We start from the raw sequence: 23,127 nt of genomic DNA, 5'->3' as shown, positions 1-23,127 counted from the left end.
GCAACTCTGATCATGTAGTCTGATTACACACAGCATTAGCTCTGGTCACAGCACATCCAGGGACCAGGAAGCAAAGCAATGTGCTGCTGCAGGTGGCTCTCCAACCATGACAGCGAGCTCAGAGAAATTCTCATTTGGTTTGTGACACAGCTGAACATCTCGACTGGTGTGCGGCTGGTCTTGCTGCAGAGGCTTGTAATCATCTCCTTAGGTCCCTCCTGCCTCTGGGTGCCTACGGAACAATGTACGGAGCCACCATGTAGGTGCCGGTGCTGTGCCGTGCATGGCTGGTTGCATCTCGGGGAGCCTGGACACTAGTCCGTGCGCGTTCATGCCAGTCCATCACCCTGATGATGCACCTGCACGTTTCCAGCCTCAACACTTTCCACTGTGTGCTGCAGGCAAGCACTGTGGTTTCATCACTGCTTGATCTTAGATGTCATGTCTCAGAGTAGAAGCCTGTGGGTTCCTCCCCAGCCACTCAAGTGGTGACCATTGTGGTGCAAAAAATCACAGAATCACAGAATCATCTAGGTTGGAAAAGACCTTGAAGGTCATCTAGTCCAACCATTAACCTAACACGACAGTTCCCAACTACACCATATCCCTCAGCGCTATGTTGACCCAACTCTTAAACACTTCCAGGGATGTGGACTCCACCACCTCCCTGGGCAGCCCATTCCAACGCCTAACAACACATTGTGTAAAGAAATGCTTCCTAATATCTAGTCTAAACCTTTCCTGGTGCAACTTGAGGCCATTACCTCTTGTCCTGTTGCTTGTTACTTGGTTAAAGAGACTCATCCCCAGCTCTCTGCAACCTCCCTTCAGGTAGTTGTAGAGGGCGATGAGGTCTCCCCTCAGCCTCCTCTTCTCCAGACTAAACAACCCCAGTTCCCTCAGCCGCTCCTCGTACGACATGTGCTCCAGACCCTTCACCAGCTTCGTTGCCCTTCTTTGGACACACTCGAGGAATTCAATGTCGTTTTTGTAGTGAGGGGCCCAAAACTGAACACAGTAATCGAGGTGTGGCCTCACCAGTGCCGAGTACAGGGGCAAGATCACTTCCCTGTCCCTGCTGGCCACGCTATTTCTGATGCAAGCCAGGATGCCATTGGCCTTCTTGGCCACCTGGGCACACTGCTGGCTCCTGTTCAGCCGACTGTCAATCAACACCCCCAGGTCCCTCTCTGACTGGCAGCTCTCCAGCCACTCCTCCCCAAGCCTGTAGCACTGCTGGGGGTTGTTGTGGCCCAAGTGCAGCACCCGGCATTTGGCCTTATTGAAACTCCTACAGTTGGCCTTAGCCCATCGCTCCAGCCTGTCCAGATCTCTAAATAAATAGTAAAATAAATAATCTCTAAATACAAGGCAAAGGAGAAAAGGAACCTGTTTCTTGGAGGAGCTGATTGTGTGAAGGGTCCAGACTGCCCTTCAGACCAGCACATTAAGGGTTGTCAATTCAGATACCTGTATGTTGGAAAGATTTCTGAGAGGTTGGCTGTGTTGAACATGCCAAGATATCCTGCCCTCCCCTTTTTTGATACTAGCTAAGAAACTTAAGAAAAATAGTCACCTCCTAAAGACTGGGTCCATAGAGATATTAAATAGGTCAAGGGGCTCGCTGCTGGTTGGTTCTGTTAAAGTTTTATTCTCCCTTAAAATCTGAATTTTTCTTTGGACAACTTAGATGCAAACTAAGTTTATTCCTGTGGAAAACGCAAGTTACTATGAAGAAGCACCGTGTGCAAATGAGGCACGGCAGACACCCGACAGATCACAGCAAGAGGTCAGTGTTGAGCCACACTAGCACATACCTGGAGGATGCTCTGCAGCCTGGTCCCCTGTCGATGGCTCTGCGGCCACGGGGAATGAGGGCCGCAGGCCCAAGGCGTGGGGGACATCTTTATTGTGGTTGCTGGCAAAGACCCACTGTAACCCCACTTACGTGTTCTCCTGCAAGGTTTCTGCTCCCTTTGTGGATTGAGGTTTAAACCAGATTGTAGTAACTTGTTGATGTGGGGCTGTGAAACAGATGATGCCACTTAACTTGGCATGCAGGTCGTGGTTTCGGTGGGTACCAAGGGTGGTACAGACAAACCTTGCAAGGAAGAGTCAGAACAGTGAAGACAAAGGGCTGGTACAGCTCAGCAGAGAAATCTCTGAAAGCTGGGACAGCCACCCGCGTCTTTGTGTCTACCCCCTCCCTGCCCTGAGGTGGCTGTGAAGCACCACTTGTGGGTGTTGGGAGGGCATGGCAGGGCAGCAGTCCTCCTTGCTATGCCTGTGTGCAGACCATGTTGAAAGGCTTTTTAAACTCAGTTCTTTCTAAAGAAAATGCCTTTGTGCTCAATGGCTGGATAAAGATGTCAGGCTTTTGTCTATAATGCTCTTAGAGTGAGAACTTGTAATTTATCTAGTGGTATTTTCTCCATATTCCTTCACCTACACACCCAGAGGACTACCAAACACCTTCCCCACCTATTCCAGGAAAGAATGAGACGGAAAAGCAACCAGTAATATATCTGACTGTATTTCAAAGTTGTTGATTGTAAACAAACTTTGTTGAAGAAATAAAATCACATGACAAGATATCAGAGTGATACTATAAATCCATTTTGTTATTGTTGCCACACTTCACATTTTTGGAACTCAGAATTTAGCTCATGGTGTACAAAACTTGTAAAAATTTATTGCAAGCGTGCCTTTGTGTAGAACAAAACTGGTGTCACAAGGGTAGTTCCCTGTCCCATGCAGAAACACAGTTGTGTATCTCTTACTGTGAAGAGGTCACACACCTGCATTTCCTGAAAGACTTGGCTGTTACAAAATTGCTCTGAGAAGTGTTGTTTGTTTTTTTTTTAAAAAAAAAGAAAAACAAAAGCAACTGCAGTGTATGCTTTACCTCTGGAATCTACACTTTCAAAGGAAATCTTTAGATTTATAAAGAATATGGAACTTTGCAACAGAATTACAGTCACTGATGTTGTGAGCACAGCCCGCTGGAGTCATCTTGAAAGCACTCGGCCAGTAAGGCCCATCTTTGCATTTGGTACGGTCACTGCATTTGATGGAAGGTAAGTTGCACATACTGAAAAAAAATGAAAACAAAACGTAGAGGGGGAGCTTCCTTTTCCAGAATCCCCACTGTTCCTGTTTCTACTGTGGCGCTTACTCAGACTGCTGCTTCCACGCTGCGCTGACATGCAGCAGTGCTTTGACTCTAAGGTTGATGACTACTGAACATGTATAGTAGTATAAGGAAAGGCATGGAGTGAGGCCAGCAATGCAGCTAAAGCAGGGTTTATGTTGCTAAAGCAGCTGTGCAGACAGTGGTGTTAAACAGCAGCCTTTTCTTTTTAATTCAAAGGCAACAGGGGAGGGGAGTACACATGCTGGAAGGATGAGAGTTAGAAGGAATCACCTGGCTCCTCTCCCTCTGCATGCCCAAACTCTGAGCTTTCCTCTGCCTCCTCAAAGCAGCTGCTGCCCTTAAACTCCTCCTTGTATCAAACTGTGCTGACTAGCCTCACCTACACGGGATCAGATTAATCTCTGGCATAAATCTGAGTTTTGCTGTCTCTCATCTCACCCCGGACCATGGGGTCAAGTTATTTTTCATTTCAGTAATGAAATACCAGGCAAAGATTTGGCTTACAACTAGATGAAAAATCCAGGTTGCAAAAGTAAGTCCAAGAGACCTGCAATTTGCTTTTCACCAAATGAGTAAGTCCATTTCATAGAGAAGTGTGAATTGTTCAGCAGTCACATTTTGCATACACCTTGACACAGAGTAATTGGAGAACAAGACCACAAAGTTACTTTGACACCAAGTGAGTTGGGGTTCTGGACAGATGAACCTAGTGTACTGGGCTTTGCTTTTTGGTTTCTAGGGTTTTTTTGGTAATTAGTGAAAACAGGACCAAACGCTCTGTTTGAAGTCCAGAACATGCTGTAAATACTTGAAGAGTGAAAGCATTTGCCAGCTTCTTTGTTTTAGAAACAGAATTGCCAGGGCTGGGAGCAAACTGTATGGGCCTGGCATCTTCCCTTCCCTAATAAAACTTACATGACCAGCTTGAGTATGAAGTCTGTTTGTTCAAGAAGCATGGATCCCAAATTGACTCATCTCTCCCCTCCTTGTTTATCCAATCAGGTCCTGCACATCGTGGCCTTACTGGCTGGCATTACTGTCCTTTCCCACTAGGTTCTTCATCCAGATCTCCCACGCATTCAAGGGTTGTTGCAGTTACACCAAATGAGCACTGGTGATGCAGGGTGATGTTCTCATGGATAAGATTTTTGCACTACACATCGTGTGGACCACCTTGACATCTAATACAAGCAATTATTACTTCAGAAGAGTGATACAAAAGGGATTTACCACTTAAGGCCTTTTCGTGATACCTAACAGCTGTTCACCAGACCCATCAGAGTGGAAGGGCTTAAAAAAACCCAAAACACCAAAAGACTCCCCAGACCATGTCAAAGGCCCCTCTTTGACAGTGATCCAAAGCTGAGGAATGTTACAGCCATTCCAATGGGAGCAGTGGGTGTGGTGGTGCCGATACCTGTTTTGGGTCCATATGAACCTGACGGGCAGCACTCATGGGGCAAAGCAGGCAACACCTTCACAGTGATTGCAATTAGTATAGGCTTCAGAAACAATACCCTGTTTCATCTGAGATTTGCGAAATAGCAGAAAGGATCAGCAAAGTAATGCTATAAAAGTAAACTGAAAGGCCAACTCTCTGTGTGCTCACCTCTTCCAGACTGACCGAGAACCTGTGAGATGATCTGGATGTGCTCTAAATCCATGGAATGAGGGAAATAAAGGAAAACATAAGACAGGGAACTTCTCTGGGACTAGATTTCTGAAGACACAGAGCCATCTCTCAAAAGAAGAGGAAGAGGCCTTTTTGTACAAAGCACAGATATTCTCAGCTGTTCCCCAACAGCGAAATGATGATACAGGGGCTTTTCCAGTTCCAGTTCATGCTGCTTCTGGAAACAAAGGTAGGTTTTTTCAAGAAGGAGTATCTATCAAGTAGCACTGGTGATAGGCTTGCATTTGAGCAGGTGTGATCTGTCTGGGCAAAATATCCTAGTTAATGACAGGCCAAATATACACATGTTTTGAGCTTAGAAGTTCCCTGCCTTTGTGAAACTTTGCTAACAGTCCTTTGACACTTCAGTGTTCTCAACCAGATTGAGATGAGCTCTTGTTTTACAAACAACTCATCTCACATCAGTCCTAGCAACAAGAAAGTGTCATGGCAAACTCCACAACAGAGATGGATGGAAGACTTCATGTTACATCTAAGCCTCAGTGACTTTTCCCAAGTCAGTAATTACTCATCTGAATTTCACATTGGTTACTGGGCTATAGCAGAACTTCAGATTCTCCATTTATCTCCTCTAAGCTCCTTTAGACAGGTTGGGCTGCTATGTTTTATCCAGTTTTCTCTTACCTTCAGTGTAACTTGGTTTTGAGTCATAGCAGCCTATATGGAGTAAGGAACCTGTGCTGACCAAGTCCCACAGCCCTTACTTCAGGGTGAAATGATGTTCAGCGTGCTTTCATTTCTAGTTTGGAAAAGTGCATTTGAACAAGAACCAAGTCACTGAAAATGCAGACTTAATCAGCAGGAGTGCAAACTCTACAGTTTCATCACCCCCTTACCTGTGCTGTGCCTCGGTCTCTGATTATGGGATTGGAAGCTCCTATTTGAGGAGCTAACGATGTCTCATGAGTGCTGAGGTTGTTAAAGCACTTTGCAATCCTTGCATGGAAAGTAGCACAGATGCTCAGAATTACCAGTGCAGCAAAATTCCCCCTGCCACCCCCGCCTCAAAACCAGCCCTCGGACCAGGGGACTAAGATATGTAAGACAGCTACTGGAGGCTTCTTTCTCTACCCACCAGCTCAAGACAGTCTACTAAATAAATGTTAGAAGAAAAAAAAACCCTCTTCAGACAAAAAAAAAAAAAAAGCCACAGAAGTGTAGCTGGAGGTAAAGAATGAGAATGCTGTTTTGAGTTGCTGTCCTTAATGTCAGTCTGGAAACAGCTAAACTCATTTTTCTCTAGGAATTGTCTGAAGAAAACAAAGTTGTACCCATTAGGAACACTGAGACTTCTATAAATTTGGATTCTTGGACTACCTTGTAAATGTAGAAGGGTTGAGGCTAGAGAATTGAAATGAAAAATGGAGATGACATTTCTTTACCTTGTGCCCTAGTGTCAAGTGCACAAATGGACTGAAGTAAAAGGTGGCAGAGTTTCTGCAAGCCCTTGAAGCATTTTTCAGCTGAGGCAACAGCAGTGGAAACCATTTCACAGTGTCTTCTAAGCTCTAGTGAGTGTTGTATTGCACACTGGGAAAATAAATGGTTTCCAAGAATGGATTGTGGCACAACAGACATTTCTTGAAAGAACTACTGTGCATAGAAGGTGGTCAGTATGTCTTACTGATGGTCTCAGTTCTCTGAAACAAAGTTTGCATACCATAAATAAGTAATTTTCAGTTTTCAGAAGTATGTGTGAATGAAATTTCAGTTCAGCAGGAGAGAAGCAAGCCTTGCCGCTCCCTTGTTTACTTCAGCTTCAAACTTTTTTTTTTCCCTCCCAGAAAAATTTTGAGACATTCCTCTGTGACCTGGTTGGCATTTCCACTGCATTTTAGCTACTGCTGAGCTTTAAGATCTCTTACCCAGATTGTCTTAAGGCTACAAAAAAGCCCTTAAACAACCCAAACTTGCTATCATTTCACAAGCCATTGCACAATTAACACACACGCATACACTATAACTAGCATCCTTGCACTACTTTGAGACTAACCCCCTTTTTTTTTTTTCCCCTTTAGCTAGGGAGAAGCTTTAATGTTACAAGCAGGTGGGGAACCAAATCTGAGCAAGCCAGTTTGCAGTAAAGGAAATGCTACAGAAGCTGAGCTGCAGTTAACAAAATTTTGCCTTTTAAAAACAATTCAATTTCTTCCTTAATTACTTTGCCTTGTTTGTAGTAACATAGAGAAAGTGCAAGATGCTTTTTCAACAAGGAGAAATCTTAACTTTCCCCAACCCACTCCCAGTCAATAGATGGAAAAGATGAGGTGGAATTGTCATCTGTGGATATAGACTATGCTTTGGTGGCTTTTGATTGTTGGCTTCGAGAGCCAACTTTCAGGCATTTTGTACATATAAATATATATAAATATTTTCATTTACTTATGGAATGTTTGTGCATGTTTAGGGCACCAGTTCAAAATGATGAGGGATGGTTAAGGCTAAGAAAATGAAATTCATTGCAAAGCTATAATTTCGTCTTAATTTTTCTCCTTTATGAAGGAGACTAAAGCATCTTCCCTGTAATAGTCAGCCACTGTGTAATCCCCCATCAACACCAATTCTAGGGAAAACTACTCAGGACCCAGTCCCTGAGGCAAAAGCTAGGACCTCATGATTTTAGCTCAAGTAATCCACATAATTAACAGCATACATTAGTGGAAAATTAAACACTCCAAGGTTTTGGACCTACTGTCACCTGAAAAAGAAAAGGCATTTTCTGTACGGGATGGCCTAGATCCAAGCCTTTAAGCATACACAGTAATGTTGCAACTGGCCAAGGGCTCCAGATCTATCTCAGGAGGCTACAACATAGCTGGAGAGTGCTGTGTTTATTCCTCAGAAGTGCCAAGTGGCTCCGAGGAGGTCCTGCAAACCTCCCCCTCTCTGCTGGGGGGCATGTACACCCTGAAAAGGCTCCAGCATTGCAGGGGAATGCAAGGAAGTTGGGCTCCCAGCAGCTACTGTTCGTTCAAGCTGTCCCATCAGCAAAGTTCAGCCACTTTTCTTACTACCCCAATTTTGACAATTGTATAAATTTACAGGACATAATGAACTTGTAGCCACTCTTACTGTCGCAATATAGGCTGCCATTGCCTGAAGCAGGGAGCTTCAGGCAATAAGAACACCATTTGCCTTTAGGTACCTCTACGGAATTCCAGTTTATATTGCTGAACATTTGTTTTTCATGCCTCACACAAGCTCCTTTCTGCCTTTGAATACGTACAAGCCTGACAAGAACCAGCTCACACAGTCTGAAGAGGGGTGGTCTCAGTTCTCTGCAGGGCCAAGAAGTTTTGAACTCATCCTTGGGCTCCTATGCAGCTTGGCATTGCCAAGGACTAGAGTGGTACAAACCACCTGCAAACCCACTGCTGTACATCATGCAGCAGGCAGAGCAGGACGTGCAGGACAGTCTCCAGGCACTGTGGAGTTGGCTGTCCCCTCACTCTCCCTGCAACCAGCTGAGATCTGCCTCTAAGTCTACTCAAAAAAAAAAAAAAAAAAAAAGACTTTGGTGGAAATAGAAAGATGTCAGTGGAAGGATGCTCTTTGGGCTAGTCAGTAATTTACTAACCCCTGCTGGATTCTTCCTCTGTTATGATTTACATGCTATGCATTTGCACATCACATAATGATGAAATCTGGGGAGTTCTCAAATTTGTGTTAGTTACCCTCTATTGTCTCTTGCCAGATAGACACATATAACCTTGTAAAGTTTACAGTAATAAAGAAATCAATCAATCCATTCCTCTTGAATCAACCCAAGTCATTCTTCAGTAAAACTTTTCGGGCTTGGGGACATAAAACCAGCTAGTCTTCTAAGCAACATGGTTTCTGCCCTGTAAGTTAATGCAGTGCTGTTTGTGTCTATCTCTGATAACCTTTAGAATACAGAGTTTTTTGCTGATTGAGTTGTGGACTGAAATCAATAATGTGTAGAGGGCAGAGTAGTATTTCACCTCAGTATCAATTCTCCCCTCTTTCAATCATACCTCTCTCTCTCTCAGCATTGTTTTCCAAAACTTCATCAGCCTTCAGATTCCACCAGCACCAAAAAGTGATGTTTCAGCCTTGGGCACCAGCTCATGACAACGCTTGTCCTCTACAGTGTTACTCAGAACAGGAGAATTCTTTGGGTTTGCTGTTTTAGTGAGGTTTAAGGTCTGGTTGCAACTGGACTTCTTTCTTTTTGTAAAAGACAATACTATATTATTTTGCTAAACATGTAATCTGCTTAATTACAACTACTGTGACAAGCCCTGAATTCTAACAGGACAAATTGCTACAGAACACCCCCGCAGTGATAATGGGAAACACACTGCTATTAGTGACTTATTTTTTTCTTGCCAACTGTGTGCCAAATGAAGTTCTAAAATGGACAAAAGAAGTCTTGACAGTTAAAAAAGGAAAAGAAAGAAATTGTTGTTCCTAAAAACTTAACAGTCCATTACATTAGATTTTTAAGCAACATTTAAGATACAGTTGAAATCAAGAAAAAATATAATTGTTATACTCTGATTTCTCACCTGTACACCAACCGTGGCAGTTAAGATGTGAGGCAGTATTACTTACTGGTTTACTCACTGTTAATACTTACAGTATTACTCACTGTTTGTTTGTGTACAAAATGTTTCATCCTGGCTAAAAAAGAAAATCAATGTAAAGTATTTCCATTTTAAATTCATTAATGCATTTGGTTTCTCCTAATTCTGCTGTGTTCTAACCAGGATCAAATTGCCTTACATTACATTAATAAAAACAAAAAAAAAAATAAGGAAAAGTCTTAACTGGTCCTCAGTTCCTGGCTGCCTGCCTATGAAGGTTTTGTTTGTCAATATGCTCGCTTCACTGTTCGTGCACCTGAACTGCTTCGTTTAGCACACTGGGAGGACAGCAGTGATGCCTTACAGGATGGCTGGCACTCTCAACTGCAGCCCATGGTGCAGACTTACGTTGTGTGTCTCAGAATTGAGTAACTCCAAGTAAGGTACAGAGTTTTCTCTAACGCCCGCCTAGGACTGCTGAGCTATGTCAGCTTATGACAAGCTCTTAGCCCAAGAGGAATTTTACAATATGACCCTGTTCAACAAATAGTATTGAGATGACAACTAATTTAAGTCTGTTTCTCGTATACAGATTCACACAGGGCATTCACATATGCAATTTTGTGTCAGCTTTTCCAGTGGCACTTTCTGCAGGACATGTTTACATCCAGCTGCTACTAGGAACAAAGTTTCCACCTCTCTAGTGGCATCACTTGGCATTTTTGGGTAAGGACAGCACTGGTGGTGTCACAAGTTCCTTGCTTTGCCGTTCCAGGTGTGGTATCATCTTCTGCTTACCCTCCACCTCCTGCCTATGCCACCAAGAACAATGCATCAATGGGAGGGTGAGGTGTCTTCCAAGCCCAGAAGCTCCTTTACAAGTCTTTCACCAAACTGTGCGCGGCTATACCTTGTCACATGGTAGGCCTCTGACATTTTGTAGAGGATGTAGGCATTGTTTATAGCGATGCTGATGGCAAACCAGAACACTTGTTGCCAGGTCTTGTTTGGTTTGTGAGAAATGAAATACCTAAAAAGCCAAGAGAGAAGGGGAGGGAAAAACACTGTTCAGCCAAACTCTTGCAGCTGGGATGCAAGAAGTAATCCCAGACAAAGATTCTGCAGTCCCAAAGGGGAAGCAGGCCAAGGACTTAAAACCTAGTGCAAGTATCATCTTAAGAAACATTGTACAATGTATTTGACAGTCATTTACAGTTAATTTGCACAATTTTTGAAATTTCTAGTAGCGTCTAAGAGAACAGACTTCCTTGCTCTCAGATGCAAACCCTCAGCAACACCTGTACAACACCACATAAGAGTACCAATACAGACTCCTTGAGCTCACCTGTGACAAACATGCACGTGATGACAGCTATGGGTCTGAATCCCTTCAATTTGTAACTAAAAAAACCTCAGGCACATTACGTTACAGTTTAGGGAAGACTGCTGATGCTTCTCCTCTTGTTTATCCCTATTCCATGCAAAAAATGATTTCTGCTGCTGTCAACTGTAGGTGGGAGGATGTGGGGGTAGAGCCAGAGTGTGCAGTACTGTTATGTGGAACACCTCTCCATGAGGCAGGATTAGAAAGGACTGACATCCTTATATTTAGGTTCTGACTAATTCTAGTACCACCAGAATATTCGCTCTTCGGTCATAAGATTTCCTACTTTCCTACTTTTCTTTCATTATTTTTGTAACCATTTAAACCTCACCTCTTTTTCATATTGATTTCCTCAGACCAGATCCCAACATCAGTCTCCAGTAACCACCTTCTCCTCTTTCACCTCTTCTACTGAATTCTTGCTGCCTTGCCCAGAATTGGCTTGGAAAATCCCTGCTGCTTTTTCTCTCTCCTCAATTTTTAGTTCTTGAAATCTGCACTTCATCACTATTCCCACAGCCAATCTTCACCACTGCTATTCTCACTTGTTTCTGTTTCTCCCTACTACATTAAGAGCTAATGCTGAGGACCTCAACTGGAATTCAGGAGCCAAAAGATCTATATTCTGCTTTCCCAGATCACCTAGACCAGCTTTACATCCACAACTGAATGTCCTTTTCTTCAGGCTCCAGGTGACAGAGTATCACTGGGACAGATAACCACCTAAACACCATCTGCTGATAGCAGTGGAGAGCTGAGCTAGCCTGAGAGACTTGTGGGGCTGGTACATCTCTGTTGAATTCTCTATTTAGCCTTCAATTTGATGTGGACAAGAACATCAGCCTGCTGACTCATCTCCCCAACACTTCTTAAAAGTCATCTACAAGATGCTAAGAACGTAAGTCTCAAGTTTTTTTTGACTGGTGGATGGGTAGACAGCAATGTAGCTCTTGCCCTTGTGCAGAGCCAGCTTCAGATCTTTGACTGAAACAGGAGTTTTCTCAGAGATAAATTCTGTGAAAGCCGGATTGGGCCCTCAGTTGCAGCTCAGCATGGAGAACTCAAACATTGCTGCAACAAAGAATGAGAGAAAGAAATACACACACACACACACGTATTCTTACTTACTTGCTGTATTTGTCGTCATATTTGCAGATATAGCTAAGGTGAGCAGCAAAGGCTTCAACCGCCAATGGGCATGGAATTTCTCCACTTTTTCTCTTAATTATAACTCCTGCATCAATTAGAAATAGAACAGTTTTAGATCCACATCATAGGTCTAGCAAAAAGATACAGTTTCTATATATGGTTTGTTATAAAATAAACCTTATCGACAGTTTCTGACCTAAAACTGGGAAGTTATCTGTAACAGAGATGCTAATGTGGGGTGTTTTTTTTTTTCCATTAGTCATGCACTGAACAGCTTATCTCCACCCATGGGGGCCAAAAGCAACAGTACCTCCACTCCACTGGGTGCTAATTGACAAAGAAAAGAAAATACAAGAAGCAGCCAACTGGCTAAACCCAGTCAAGACAGAGGTGATGCTGGCGGGTGAGTTGAAGGAGCCACAATCACAGTATCTTTGAAATGAGAAGCAGCCTGATTCACTGCTGTGGGGAGCCAGAGCTCAGATGTACACTTAGGTTGCTCAGTGGAGCCAAGTACACATTTCTCTGACTGCAAGTGATGTTTTCCGCCCTTCCTGGTCAGCTGGCTAGATAAATCAGCTCATCAGAGGGGATGATTATCCTGCCTACTGCAGAAATCTGTGGCAAGGCAACAAGTCACCTGCAACTACCTACCAACCACTCTCTGCATAGACAAAGATGTGGTACCTAGAGCAGGTTACTCCAAGAATGGGCCCTGTTCCTTCACATGGTGCATATTTGACCTGGCCTTCTCCAACACTACAGCAATATTTATGAGTCCAATGCTCTCCCAAGAAACTCCCCTAGCTCTTCTCTGATTTATTGCTCCTGTTGTCCATGTTTTCCCCATCCAGGGGAAGCTCCTTGTAGGAGGGAAGAATGAGTTAAACAAACTTATAGTACAGGAGTCTGTTCCCTAAATTTTGACTTTATATTCACACAGGGTTTGATGGTCAGCTCTCAAGGGTACGGATCACCCCTTGCTCCATGTCTATGGCACACCGTCTAGTAAGGATCCCTACTCTCTCCCAGCCACAACATTATTTTTCTCCATGTCTAGAGAAGCACAGGCTTGGTTGCATCCTTTCTCAGCATTATTTCAGCACAGGCACAATTCTGGGCTTTCTCATTTCTGAAGCCTTCAAACTCTCATTGCCTTCCTTCTGCCAACTCTTTTACAATCATCCCTAAAATGCTCCTCACGTTTTCATTACAGACTTCACCATTTTATTCCTTCAGCTGGAAGTCTCATACCATCCATTATCTCTGTCAAGCCCCCTGTGCTGTCCTAGCTGACAGGTTCTATTTTGAAGCAAGACTTATGACACATACTAAATGTCATGTTACAGCTGAGCCATGCAACAATTTATTTGGGGCCTTTAAAGTCTGATTTTTCAAGAGTCCAAAATGATATTACCTCTAAATTGTTCAATACATTCTCCTTTCACCTCTGCTTCCCCAAGCTAGGTGTAAATGTAGCCCAAGGGGAGAGGTAAAAAAAACAGTCAAATAAATAAATCTTTCATTACATACACATACTTATTATAGTGCTTTTTTGATCCTTTTAATGAGTTCAACAAAAATCTGGTCAGCATGAGCTAAAACGGGCTGATATATCACCAGCCTGATGCATCAGTGCTGCAAAAATCACTTGCCATCCCACCTGGGCAGGTCAGGAAAGGGTAAATATGTTCCTGGTGCCAGCGTTTTACAAAAAAATCCCCTTCTTCCTCCTCCTCTCTTCTCTTTGGAGGATTTATATTTCCTTAACAATTTGCTTTGTATTCACAATCCTTAAAAAAATGCATTTCAGTAGCAGCTATGTGGGTACCATATACTCCCTCTCACTTTCTATTATTTTCCACGTAACATTCCTTTGTTTTAAGAATATAAATAGCTTTACAGGCACATTATTTTTATAGCCTTTCCTAGGCTTGTTTTGTAGCCATAGGCCACCTCTCCAGGGAAGACAACTGCCAGAGCTGGTCGTTCCTAGCTGCCGGTCTCTGTGGCAAGCAGTCCCAAGCCAGCTGACTCACCAGCAGGTCCAAGGAGCTATTTCCCCTCCTGGTCCTCCCCCAGCATTGCTGTGCTCCCATCCCTGGCAGCACTACAGGGAACACAGTGCCGGTGGGTCTGGCTGCCGGCCTCCATGCCACCACTGTGGACAGGCATCAGCTTTTAGGTTTGGGTTTTTTATTTTTTTAAAAATATTTTTAAGCTTTATGCTTTGTCAAACAAAGCTTGGGAAATACCACCCCAAAAGAAAGAAGCAGAAAGACGAAGATGCACATATGTTTGTTTCCTCAAAACACTTATTCTAAGCCAATCTGTGATTTTAGGAGCTAGAATCATGTTTTTAAAAATGGAGGCTCAGTAATACTGGCAGTTGCATCCACCTTGGCAAACACTGAGATTGCATTAACGTGATATAAGAGAGGGGCCGCTGCATGTTCCAAGTGCTATATAGCTTTTTATCAGGACTTAGATTTGTTACAGTTCTTAATCAGAATTGCAGACAGTCAGCATTGTACAAGGTCTTCCCATAAGAGTCCTCCGGCCCCATCCCCACTCTTACCATACTTGGACACAACCCCCTGAATGCAGTCTCACAAAGGATACATGGAAATTTAAAGTTAAAACCCTAAGCATCCCTGTCCTGAAACAAACTTTTTAACATTATGTTTCTTTCCCCAGACTTTCCAGTTCTGGTCCAATCTCCCAAACTGATATTTTCAGGAAACTAGACTGTCATCAGACATTCCTCACTCCAGCTTCTCTTGGGCTAAGAACCACACAAGGACTTATACAACTGCTTCACACAATTGTGATGCCTCCACAACATCTCCCATCTTCTCACAAGTCACTTGTGAGATGTCAAAAGCCATTTGCAGCTCTTTAGTCCTTGCCTTCTTTCTATCCTTAGCTGTTGTCTGTTTAGATTTTAAGTAGAGCTGGTTGGTGAAGAGCAGCTGTTAAAACTCTCCTCAGAAAGAAGCTACTTCTTAAAAAGATCTTGGGTTCAATGAGTTTTTGCTAAAGATGTCATTCTGGTCATCCTGCTGTGCAGCAAGTGAGGTTGCTGCCTGCTCCATCCTGCTTCATATGAAAAATAGAGAAGATTGTAGTTATTTCTAGAACATAGTAATGGAGATGCTGCAAAACTGGGAACCAGATCTAGAGTGGAAAAACAAAAATGCAGCCTTGTCTCACAGATGGGGAGGTTTGGGCCAGCACATACATCACCTGCTTTAGAATAAGGGTAACTTTTTACTCTCTGGGGGTTCCAATCTCTTTTGTTTTCTCAGTTCTGTAATACAGGCACAAGGAATAAAATAAACTCAAGTTAAACCTTAAGGGAAATTAAAAACCCCACTGAATTTTGTTCTAGGCAGAAACTTCATAATTAATATCAGAGTAAGCAGGTCATTTTTGCAAGACTAAAGGAATAAGACTCATCCTTTAACATCTGAGATGATGTATCATGACACATTGGTTCAAAACATGCATAATAAATAACCTGCTGCATCTAAGAATAGTATTCATATATCAGCTCTGACAAGTGTACTGCCCTCCTGGTGCCTCTGGCTTGGGTGGGATTTGCACTCTGAGTACAGGCAAGATTTACCTTCTCAACTTTTCTTTAAATTGGAATAAATGGCTCATCATTAGCTACATCCACCTCTTATTCTCATCCTAAGTTTTGTTTTGATCATCTCTTGACTTCTGTTTTTAAGGTTTTCTCTTCACGGCCTCCTCCGCCCCTGTCAACATTTGCGCTCAACCAAGTGCAAACACGCACCATGCGTTGTCAGGCAATCCCACTGGCGCCAGTCTCTGTCCAACTACCCTGCCTGGGTTTAATTCCCCTTTGTCCCTACCTCCTCTCCCACCTAACACAGATGCTCAGCGGGTCTGTGCTACAAGGAGCATAGATTCCTCCTCTTCCTCTTCTATGTTTACATGCCTTAGAGGACACTTTGGCAGTCCAGCTTCAAGTTGGTTTAAACTAGCTTTGCTGCACTGACTTTGGAGATGCCAAATTAGAGGCAGGCAATCTGGTCTCCTGCCTTCCTACTGAGTTTCCATCTGTTCCCAGTTCTCCACTAGAGACTCTCTTCACCCCAGCACCACTCTTTAAAAAGCCAGTCTCTGTTTTCTGCTCTGATTCATTGTGAACTATGTCAACTATCCCAGTCAGCATTTGGGGAACGATGTGTTGGGTAGGTCTTGCCCGTCACACACACGGGTCCTAATCAGTGGACGTTAAACTACCTCACACATGCAACCTACAATCCCATCTATGCCAAAACTGACCCAAGGTCAATCACAAGCACAACAGCTCACACTGCCGTGTGCTGCTTGTAAAGGATGTTGCCAGAGCAGAGTCTGCTTTTGCTCCCTCTTTTAATGGGGCAGTTAACACTGATGTTTACAGAGTATTTTTATAGTAAAATTTATTAATTATAACCAAATGCTCTGGGCTAGCCTATAAAACCCAGGTGACATGTTGTGATAACCCCTGTTCAGTTAGTGCAGCTGAATAATCTAAATCCAGCAAAACGCACAAGGGAAACAGCACAAATCCTGATGGTGAACACCCCTCATGGGGAGCAATGCTTCTCCAGGGACTGGTTTCAGAAGGGTTGCCAAAGTGTCATATTTCCTTCACATACATATTTTCAGCATTTGTGTTCAGACACTGGTCCATCTGAGTCACCAAATCCTTGCTCTGCTGGGGTGCCCAGCAGAATTTCTCAGGATCAGCCATGCTTTGCTAAGGTAATGAGCCTCCTTGAAAGGCACTGAATGACACACTAAGTCAACTTCTCAGCTTACCATACAGTAATTCAAAGCCTTAACTTTGCTTCTGTAGCCTGTACACACATGCGAGAGTCACTCAGGATTCAGAACATAAGTTTACAAGATGCCTTTGAATTGTTGGCTTCACTTTTAAAGGTTTAGGTTATTGTTATTTGTCTCAGGCAGTTATACATAAATTTGAATAATAAAAATGAAAATAAACTGAAACAATATTTTCACTGAAAGATGAGTTTCAAAGAGTTACCTAATCATATTGCACGTTACAGAAGTTTCCAAACCTTCTTAAAACTACCTGTATACTTTTGAAAAGGAAAAGATTTCAGTGTCAAGAAGTTCCTTGTGATTATTTCAACTATCCAAGTTATCTGTTTTGGTTTCTTTTCATCAATTGCTAAAATCAAATTAACATAGAACAGGAAGCCTTAATCATATTTACTTCTGACAAAAAGACATTTGTTTGTGACTAAGTTTTTACTGGATAAATTAACTGTAGGATCTGCTGAGAGTTCTGAGCACATCATGATGCCACAAGCTCAGGCAAAGGAGGCTGCATTAGCAGTAGGCTTTTAACCTCTGTATAGGAAACAAGAATAGCTGTAAGAGGACACAAAAGGGAAGTAATCACTACTGCTACTGTTTATCTAGGATATTATGACCAAGCTCTTTGTTCAGGCTTATTATCAAACTCAGTGACTCATTTTGCCTTGTCACATAAAGCATGTGCACTTTCAAGATGAGCAGTAGTAATGTTGCTTACCTTGTTGAACCGGTGAATAAGCATTGGTCAGAAAACGAAAGTGCCCTTTATTGTACCAGCAGATCAAGGACATGTTTCCCTTCATTCTTATTCTGTACTGTCCTCTGGACTGGGGAGTTTCAGGATTGTTCAGCATGGACGGAGGTAGGCCTGTGCAGTCACTCTTCCTGGTGCTCAGCAACCCACAGCAGTAAATCTCTGCATGTGAAAAAACAACAATGCTTATCAGCAAGTCATTGCATGGACCAAAAAAGCAAGAGCAGTGCAGCAAGTCTGAATGACCAGACTAGAGAAAGAGCTTGTCCTGCAGCTTTCTAGTCCAACTGACCTTCTCCTGCAATACCAAAGATTTGTGTCCTACATGAGCACAGAAAGCCTGCTCTCTTGATGAAATGTATTGACACCTCCTGCGCAGTCATGATGAAGTGACAAGGAGAAGAATTCCGGGTATCTTCCCAACAATTACATCTATTCTCTGTGTAACAGTCTTCACAACATGTTTAAAATTGGACTAAAAAAACCCCAGTGGTGATATGCACTATGGAACAAATCAGAATTTATGATCCAAGAGAGTCTTTGATGTTTAAATAAGAGAATAAATTGTGGAGGGAGCAGGGAGGCAGGGAATCTTAGCAGCATCTTAGATGTTAACTGAAATAAATTCTCCTACATGACTCCCATGATGCTTTTAATCACAATACACATAGCTGACAAACTCTGGTTTAATCTACTGCTTCACTGTGCTGCCCAATTCTTCATTTTCAGCTCACTACTCCTTGCACCTGCATCAGATTTGTTAAGGAAGTGCTGCTTCAGCAATTAAGAACCACTGAAACCACTGGCTGAATTAAAAAACACGTGTGTCAGAAGGATGGAGAATATAGAAATACAGGTTCAATGAAAATGGATTTTAGGGAAAGGAGATAAATCAAACAGTGCCCTAGTTGAGTGAGCACTCATCTTGCCCTGCACAGACATCAGAGGCTCCACAGGCAACACATTCTGCTGCTCACAGCTTCTTGTCCTTTTCATATGTGAAAGAGGCAATGAATAAAATCTAACACCATAAAACATGTCTCAATGCAGCCAGGTGGGCACAAACAAGATTTGGAAACAACATTAATAATGACAATGCTTGAATCTATCATTAGGCTGTGAAATAATAATGGCCCGTTTCTGTTAGTTCAAGAGAAGTAGATCACAGAATCACAGAATCATCTAGGTTGGAAGGGGCCTTGAAGATCATCTAGTCCAACCATTAACCTAGCACTGACAGTTCCCAACTACACCATATCCCTCAGCGCTATGTCGACCCGACTCTAAAACACCTCCAGGGATGGGGACTCCACCACCTCCCTGGGCAGCCCATTCCAACACCTAACAACCCGTTCTGTAAAGAAATGCTTCCTAATATCTAGTCTAAACCTTCCCTGGTGCAACTTGAGGCCATTCCCTCTTGTCTTATTGCTCATTACTTGGTTAAAGAGACTCATCCCCAGCTCTCTGCAACCTCCCTTCAGGTAGTTGTAGAGGGCGATGAGGTCTCCCCTCAGCCTCCTCTTCTCCAGACTAAACAACCCCAGTTCCCTCAGCCGCTCCTCGTACGACATGTGCTCCAGACCCTTCACCAGCTTCGTTGCCTTTCTCTGGACACACTCGAGTAATTCAACGTCCTTTTTTGTAGTGAGGGGCCCAAAACTGAACACAGTAATCGAGGTGCGGCCTCACCAGTGCCGAGTACAGGGGTAAGATCACTTCCCTGTCCCTGCTGGCCACGCTATTTCTGATGCAAGCCAGGATAGTCTTGATCAAATTAAATGAACTCAAGGAAATCTTGGATGGGAATTTCCTCAGTCTCCCTAGGTTTTGTGTTAACCCACCTGAATGGAAAAAAAGCCACGGGCGTGGAAGCAGGTGACATCTGTGCACATCTTTCATATGGCAGCAGAGGCTTGTGGTAGTTAACAGCTCATCTGTCAGCTAAGTCTGCTTGATCAAATTTTTCATCATGCTGAATTTTGCACGTTGTATAACTGGATACCCTTACAGGGGAAACGTTAAGTCAGATCACAGTGTCTGGCTTCCCCTGAGCATGTCACCTCTGTTCGTGGGTTTCCATTTGTGTGGCTCTTCTGCCTGTCTTTCTGGAATGACCTAAGCTCTTGAGTGCAGGTGCAGCCTTTGTCCTTGATTCATATAGTGCCTGGCATGCTGAGCATCCCCTCAACAGCTCACAGATACTGCAGGAATACTAATATAATAATTGCTAATACTCATGAATTGATCTAGTTGCTGTGGGCAGGTCTACAAGGAGCTAAAGCTCTTCCATCAGAAATTTAAGACACTCATGTTAGAAGAAGGTCAACCAACACAGCAACGGGCCAACTTCATTCTGAAGGAGGAAATCTGCACTCCATTAGTTATTTCTAATAAATGAATCAGTCCCTGGAAATCCTTAAGTTCCTTTTACAAAAGGCAACACAAAAAAACCTGGTGGCAACAGGCTTACAATAAATATAGGAGGAACTGCACCTCCAGTGGAAGGTTTTGCATTTTCTTTTAATTTCTTGTCTTGCTAAGAAGTACACAAACGGTGTAGGTCACATACCTGCAAACTTTGGCATTAACACAGCAAACTTTTAGAAAGGTTTCTTCTAGCCAATATTAAGATCTTCCTGGTCTGATAAGAAGCAAGCCTGAGAAGATTTTCCTTAGCTGCCTGAAGTTTATGACTCACTGATGGGTGATACTCTCTCCAGGAGACTGCAATGGTATAAAACCAAGCTAATAACTACATTATTGTGCTAGAGCTTCAAAATAGCAACAGCCATCTCTGAGATGCCATAATAATTAATTGTAGCCTTTCCTTTAGCTCAGGCAATAAGCCTGCAGAAAGCTTCCAGCAGATGTTTCACTCCTCATACAGAATAATGGGAACCATTCCTCTCTGAGGAACACACTGTGTAACCTTCCTGCTGTATAACCTAGAAAAGTGCAGCACTTCTGCAGATTTACTAGCGTCTCTCACCATGGATGACACCCTTAAGCTGTAGTTTTTTAAAACCACCCAGTTACTATAGCAATAGAAGCAATAAAATTATGCCCATCTGGCTCAATGAAGTTTTTGTGTGTAATTAAATCAGAATCACAACAGGTGTTTGCAACATACACAGGAGTCAGTGGAGACAGCTTGCCCTCCTCTGGTCTTCTTAAATTGTAACTGCAATATAAATGTATACAGCCAAACTAGCTTAACAAAGATGAGGAAATGAGGTGTAGTGACCCAAGATTCATTCCCAGGGTCTCCAGACCCCAGAGAGCTTGTGCTGAAGCCTGTTTCACCACATCATCAGCACCATTTGCAAAGGCAGCCAGGCTCAAGCTAGTTCAGGCAAAAATACACATTCTGCAATCATTTATCCTGCGTACAATGCTGGGTCAAGTCAGAGCTAGGGCAACTGGCGGGGGCTGTTGTGGGAAAGAGATGACAGCTTGCTTTAGTCCATATGCTGGAGTTGCAGGATCCTGCAAAGCTTGTGGGAGCACCATGGTCACCCAGGCTGGCAACTCCTGCAGCACTGCCAACCCCAGTCACTCCATGGGCAGAGCCAGATGCTCCTGCTGGTTCAGAAAGTGCAAAAGGGACTTTTGGGGCTCATATGTTTAAGGGAAGCATGGGACACCGGGCTTTAGGAGGTGCTGTACTTTGTAATGGACAACACTAATGCCTAGAGGGGGGAAAAGGAATGTGTACTATGAATGAGGGTCACAGCAAATAACTATGCTGCTGTCTGCTCGCAGAACAGAAAATCTGGGTCATTTCAGTGCAGGTTTCCAGTTCTATTCAGAAGCCAGAGAAAGAAATGCTTTGTATGTCTCCTGAAAAATAAAAATGAGGTCTATTCAGGTTTTTGATTTTGAAAAAGATCAAAGTGCCCTGTCTTATTTTCTTAAGTTTTCTCAGCTCTCAGTATCTTCACAGATATTAGAATTATGTTCACTGACATCCCTTTATATTACTAGGCACATATTCTCTACTGTGGTACAGTGAAGGTGCTACACAGCAGGCTTTCAATAAAGAACACTCTGGGGTTTGCAGAAATGCACGTGTGGGTTAGGGTTAGGAAAAGCAAATGATAGTTAAGGTTCCACAAAAGTCTTCATAGGATCCTGTGATCCTATGGATTAAAGGATAATTCAGGTTGGAAGATAACTCTAGTCCTATCCCCTGCTCAGAGTAGGGTCAACTCTGAGGTCAGACAGCACTGCTCAGGGCTTTATCTTGTCTGGTCATGAAAGGACAAGATAAAGGACAGCAACTGCACAACCTGTCTGGGCATCCTGCTCCACTGCCCTCAGGAAAAACCTTACATCTAGTTTGAACTACTTCTTTTGTTTCAGCTTACGTCAATTTTTTTTCATTCTTCCATGATGCACCACCAATAAGAGCCAGCTCCATCCTCTTGATAAGCTCCTTAGGGTAGCAGAAGGCTGTTGCTGAGTCCCCCTGAAGTCTCCTCTACTCAGGCTGAACAAGCACAGTTCCCTCCCCATAGCAGTGCATGTGGTCCAGACCCTGGTCAGGCTGGCAGCCCTCTGCTGAACTTACTCCAGTTTATCAATGCCTTTCTTGTACCGGAGAGTGTGCTGTCCAAAACTGTGCTGCGTAGGAGGCAATAATCACCTCCCTCAATCCACAGGATATACTCCTGTTAACACAGCCCAGGGTAGTGCTGACCATCTTTTCTGCCAGGGCACACTGCTGACTCACGTTCAACTCACTGGCTACCAAGAACCCAGGTCTGTTTCATCAAGAATTTTGAGAGAAACTAATACATTTTTAGTGGGTGCCTCTCTCTAGATTTTCCAGAATTTCCTTTAGTTCCCTTAAATGTCAGTTTAGGTTCCCCAAAAGTTTACAGTTTCTAAGCATTAGCTTATTTAAATCTTCCCCTATTTCTCTGTTGATAGTCACAAAAAAAAAAAAAAACCCAAACCACATAAAGCAATTAAGAGAAATACCGATTTGTTTTCGTTTTCAGTTCTCAATGGGATCTTTCTACCACTGATCCTTCTTCTAGCCCATAAACTAAATTTTCTTCAACAAGAAAATTAAATTTGTCAGTTTAAGAATGGGCCTTGGATTGTCATGAGCACCTGAGCATAAATGTCTTTCAACAGGCTCTCATGACACTTCTTGGTCATGGAGTGATCCTGTTCAGATTTAGTTGGCTAAGCCACAAACCAAAAACAAGCATTAAGGTCGTTGCTGAGGGTGACTGTGTGATACATTAGGAGAGATCTCTGCTGAGTCCAGGCTTCTCTGCCTGCCTCTCCCCAGACGTACTGTCAATGCAGTAAGATCCCAGCAGGTGCTGGCAATACATTAGCTGCTTTGCAGTAGAGTCAGTAAACACCATCTCCTTCAGGGCTCTTCCTGACTTCTCCACTGCCTGACATTTCTAGCATCTCACCTCTCCCAGTGTCTCATAGTTCTTCCAGTTCAACACCCCCCTGCAAAACCTCTGAGCTAGGCCTTAGTAACTTATGGCAAATGCAGACAATCGCATGGCCTTATTAAACAGAAACACTTCCATGGTCTCCCCATGAACTTCTTTC

The 23,127-nt window shown here is 43.2% G+C and overlaps 1 protein-coding gene across 1 annotated transcript in view; it reads right to left on the bottom strand.

Moving 5' to 3' along the window:
* Positions 1–2,517: 2,517 nt before the first annotated feature.
* Positions 2,518–23,127, bottom strand: part of PGBD5 (piggyBac transposable element derived 5) — a 73,169-nt gene continuing 52,559 nt past the window's right edge. The window contains exons 5-7 of the mRNA XM_074863101.1: positions 17,509–17,706; positions 11,907–12,012; positions 2,518–10,424 (exon numbers count right to left, since the gene is read on the bottom strand). Of these exons, the coding sequence (XP_074719202.1) occupies positions 10,229–10,424; positions 11,907–12,012; positions 17,509–17,706 (500 nt within the window). The 3' untranslated portion in view covers positions 2,518–10,228. The remainder of the gene's footprint in view (positions 10,425–11,906; positions 12,013–17,508; positions 17,707–23,127) is intronic.

Source organism: Strix uralensis, chromosome 3 (genome assembly GCF_047716275.1).
Source record: "Strix uralensis isolate ZFMK-TIS-50842 chromosome 3, bStrUra1, whole genome shotgun sequence".
NCBI lineage: Eukaryota > Metazoa > Chordata > Aves > Strigiformes > Strigidae > Strix > Strix uralensis.
This window is presented reverse-complemented; position numbering and strand designations above follow the sequence as displayed.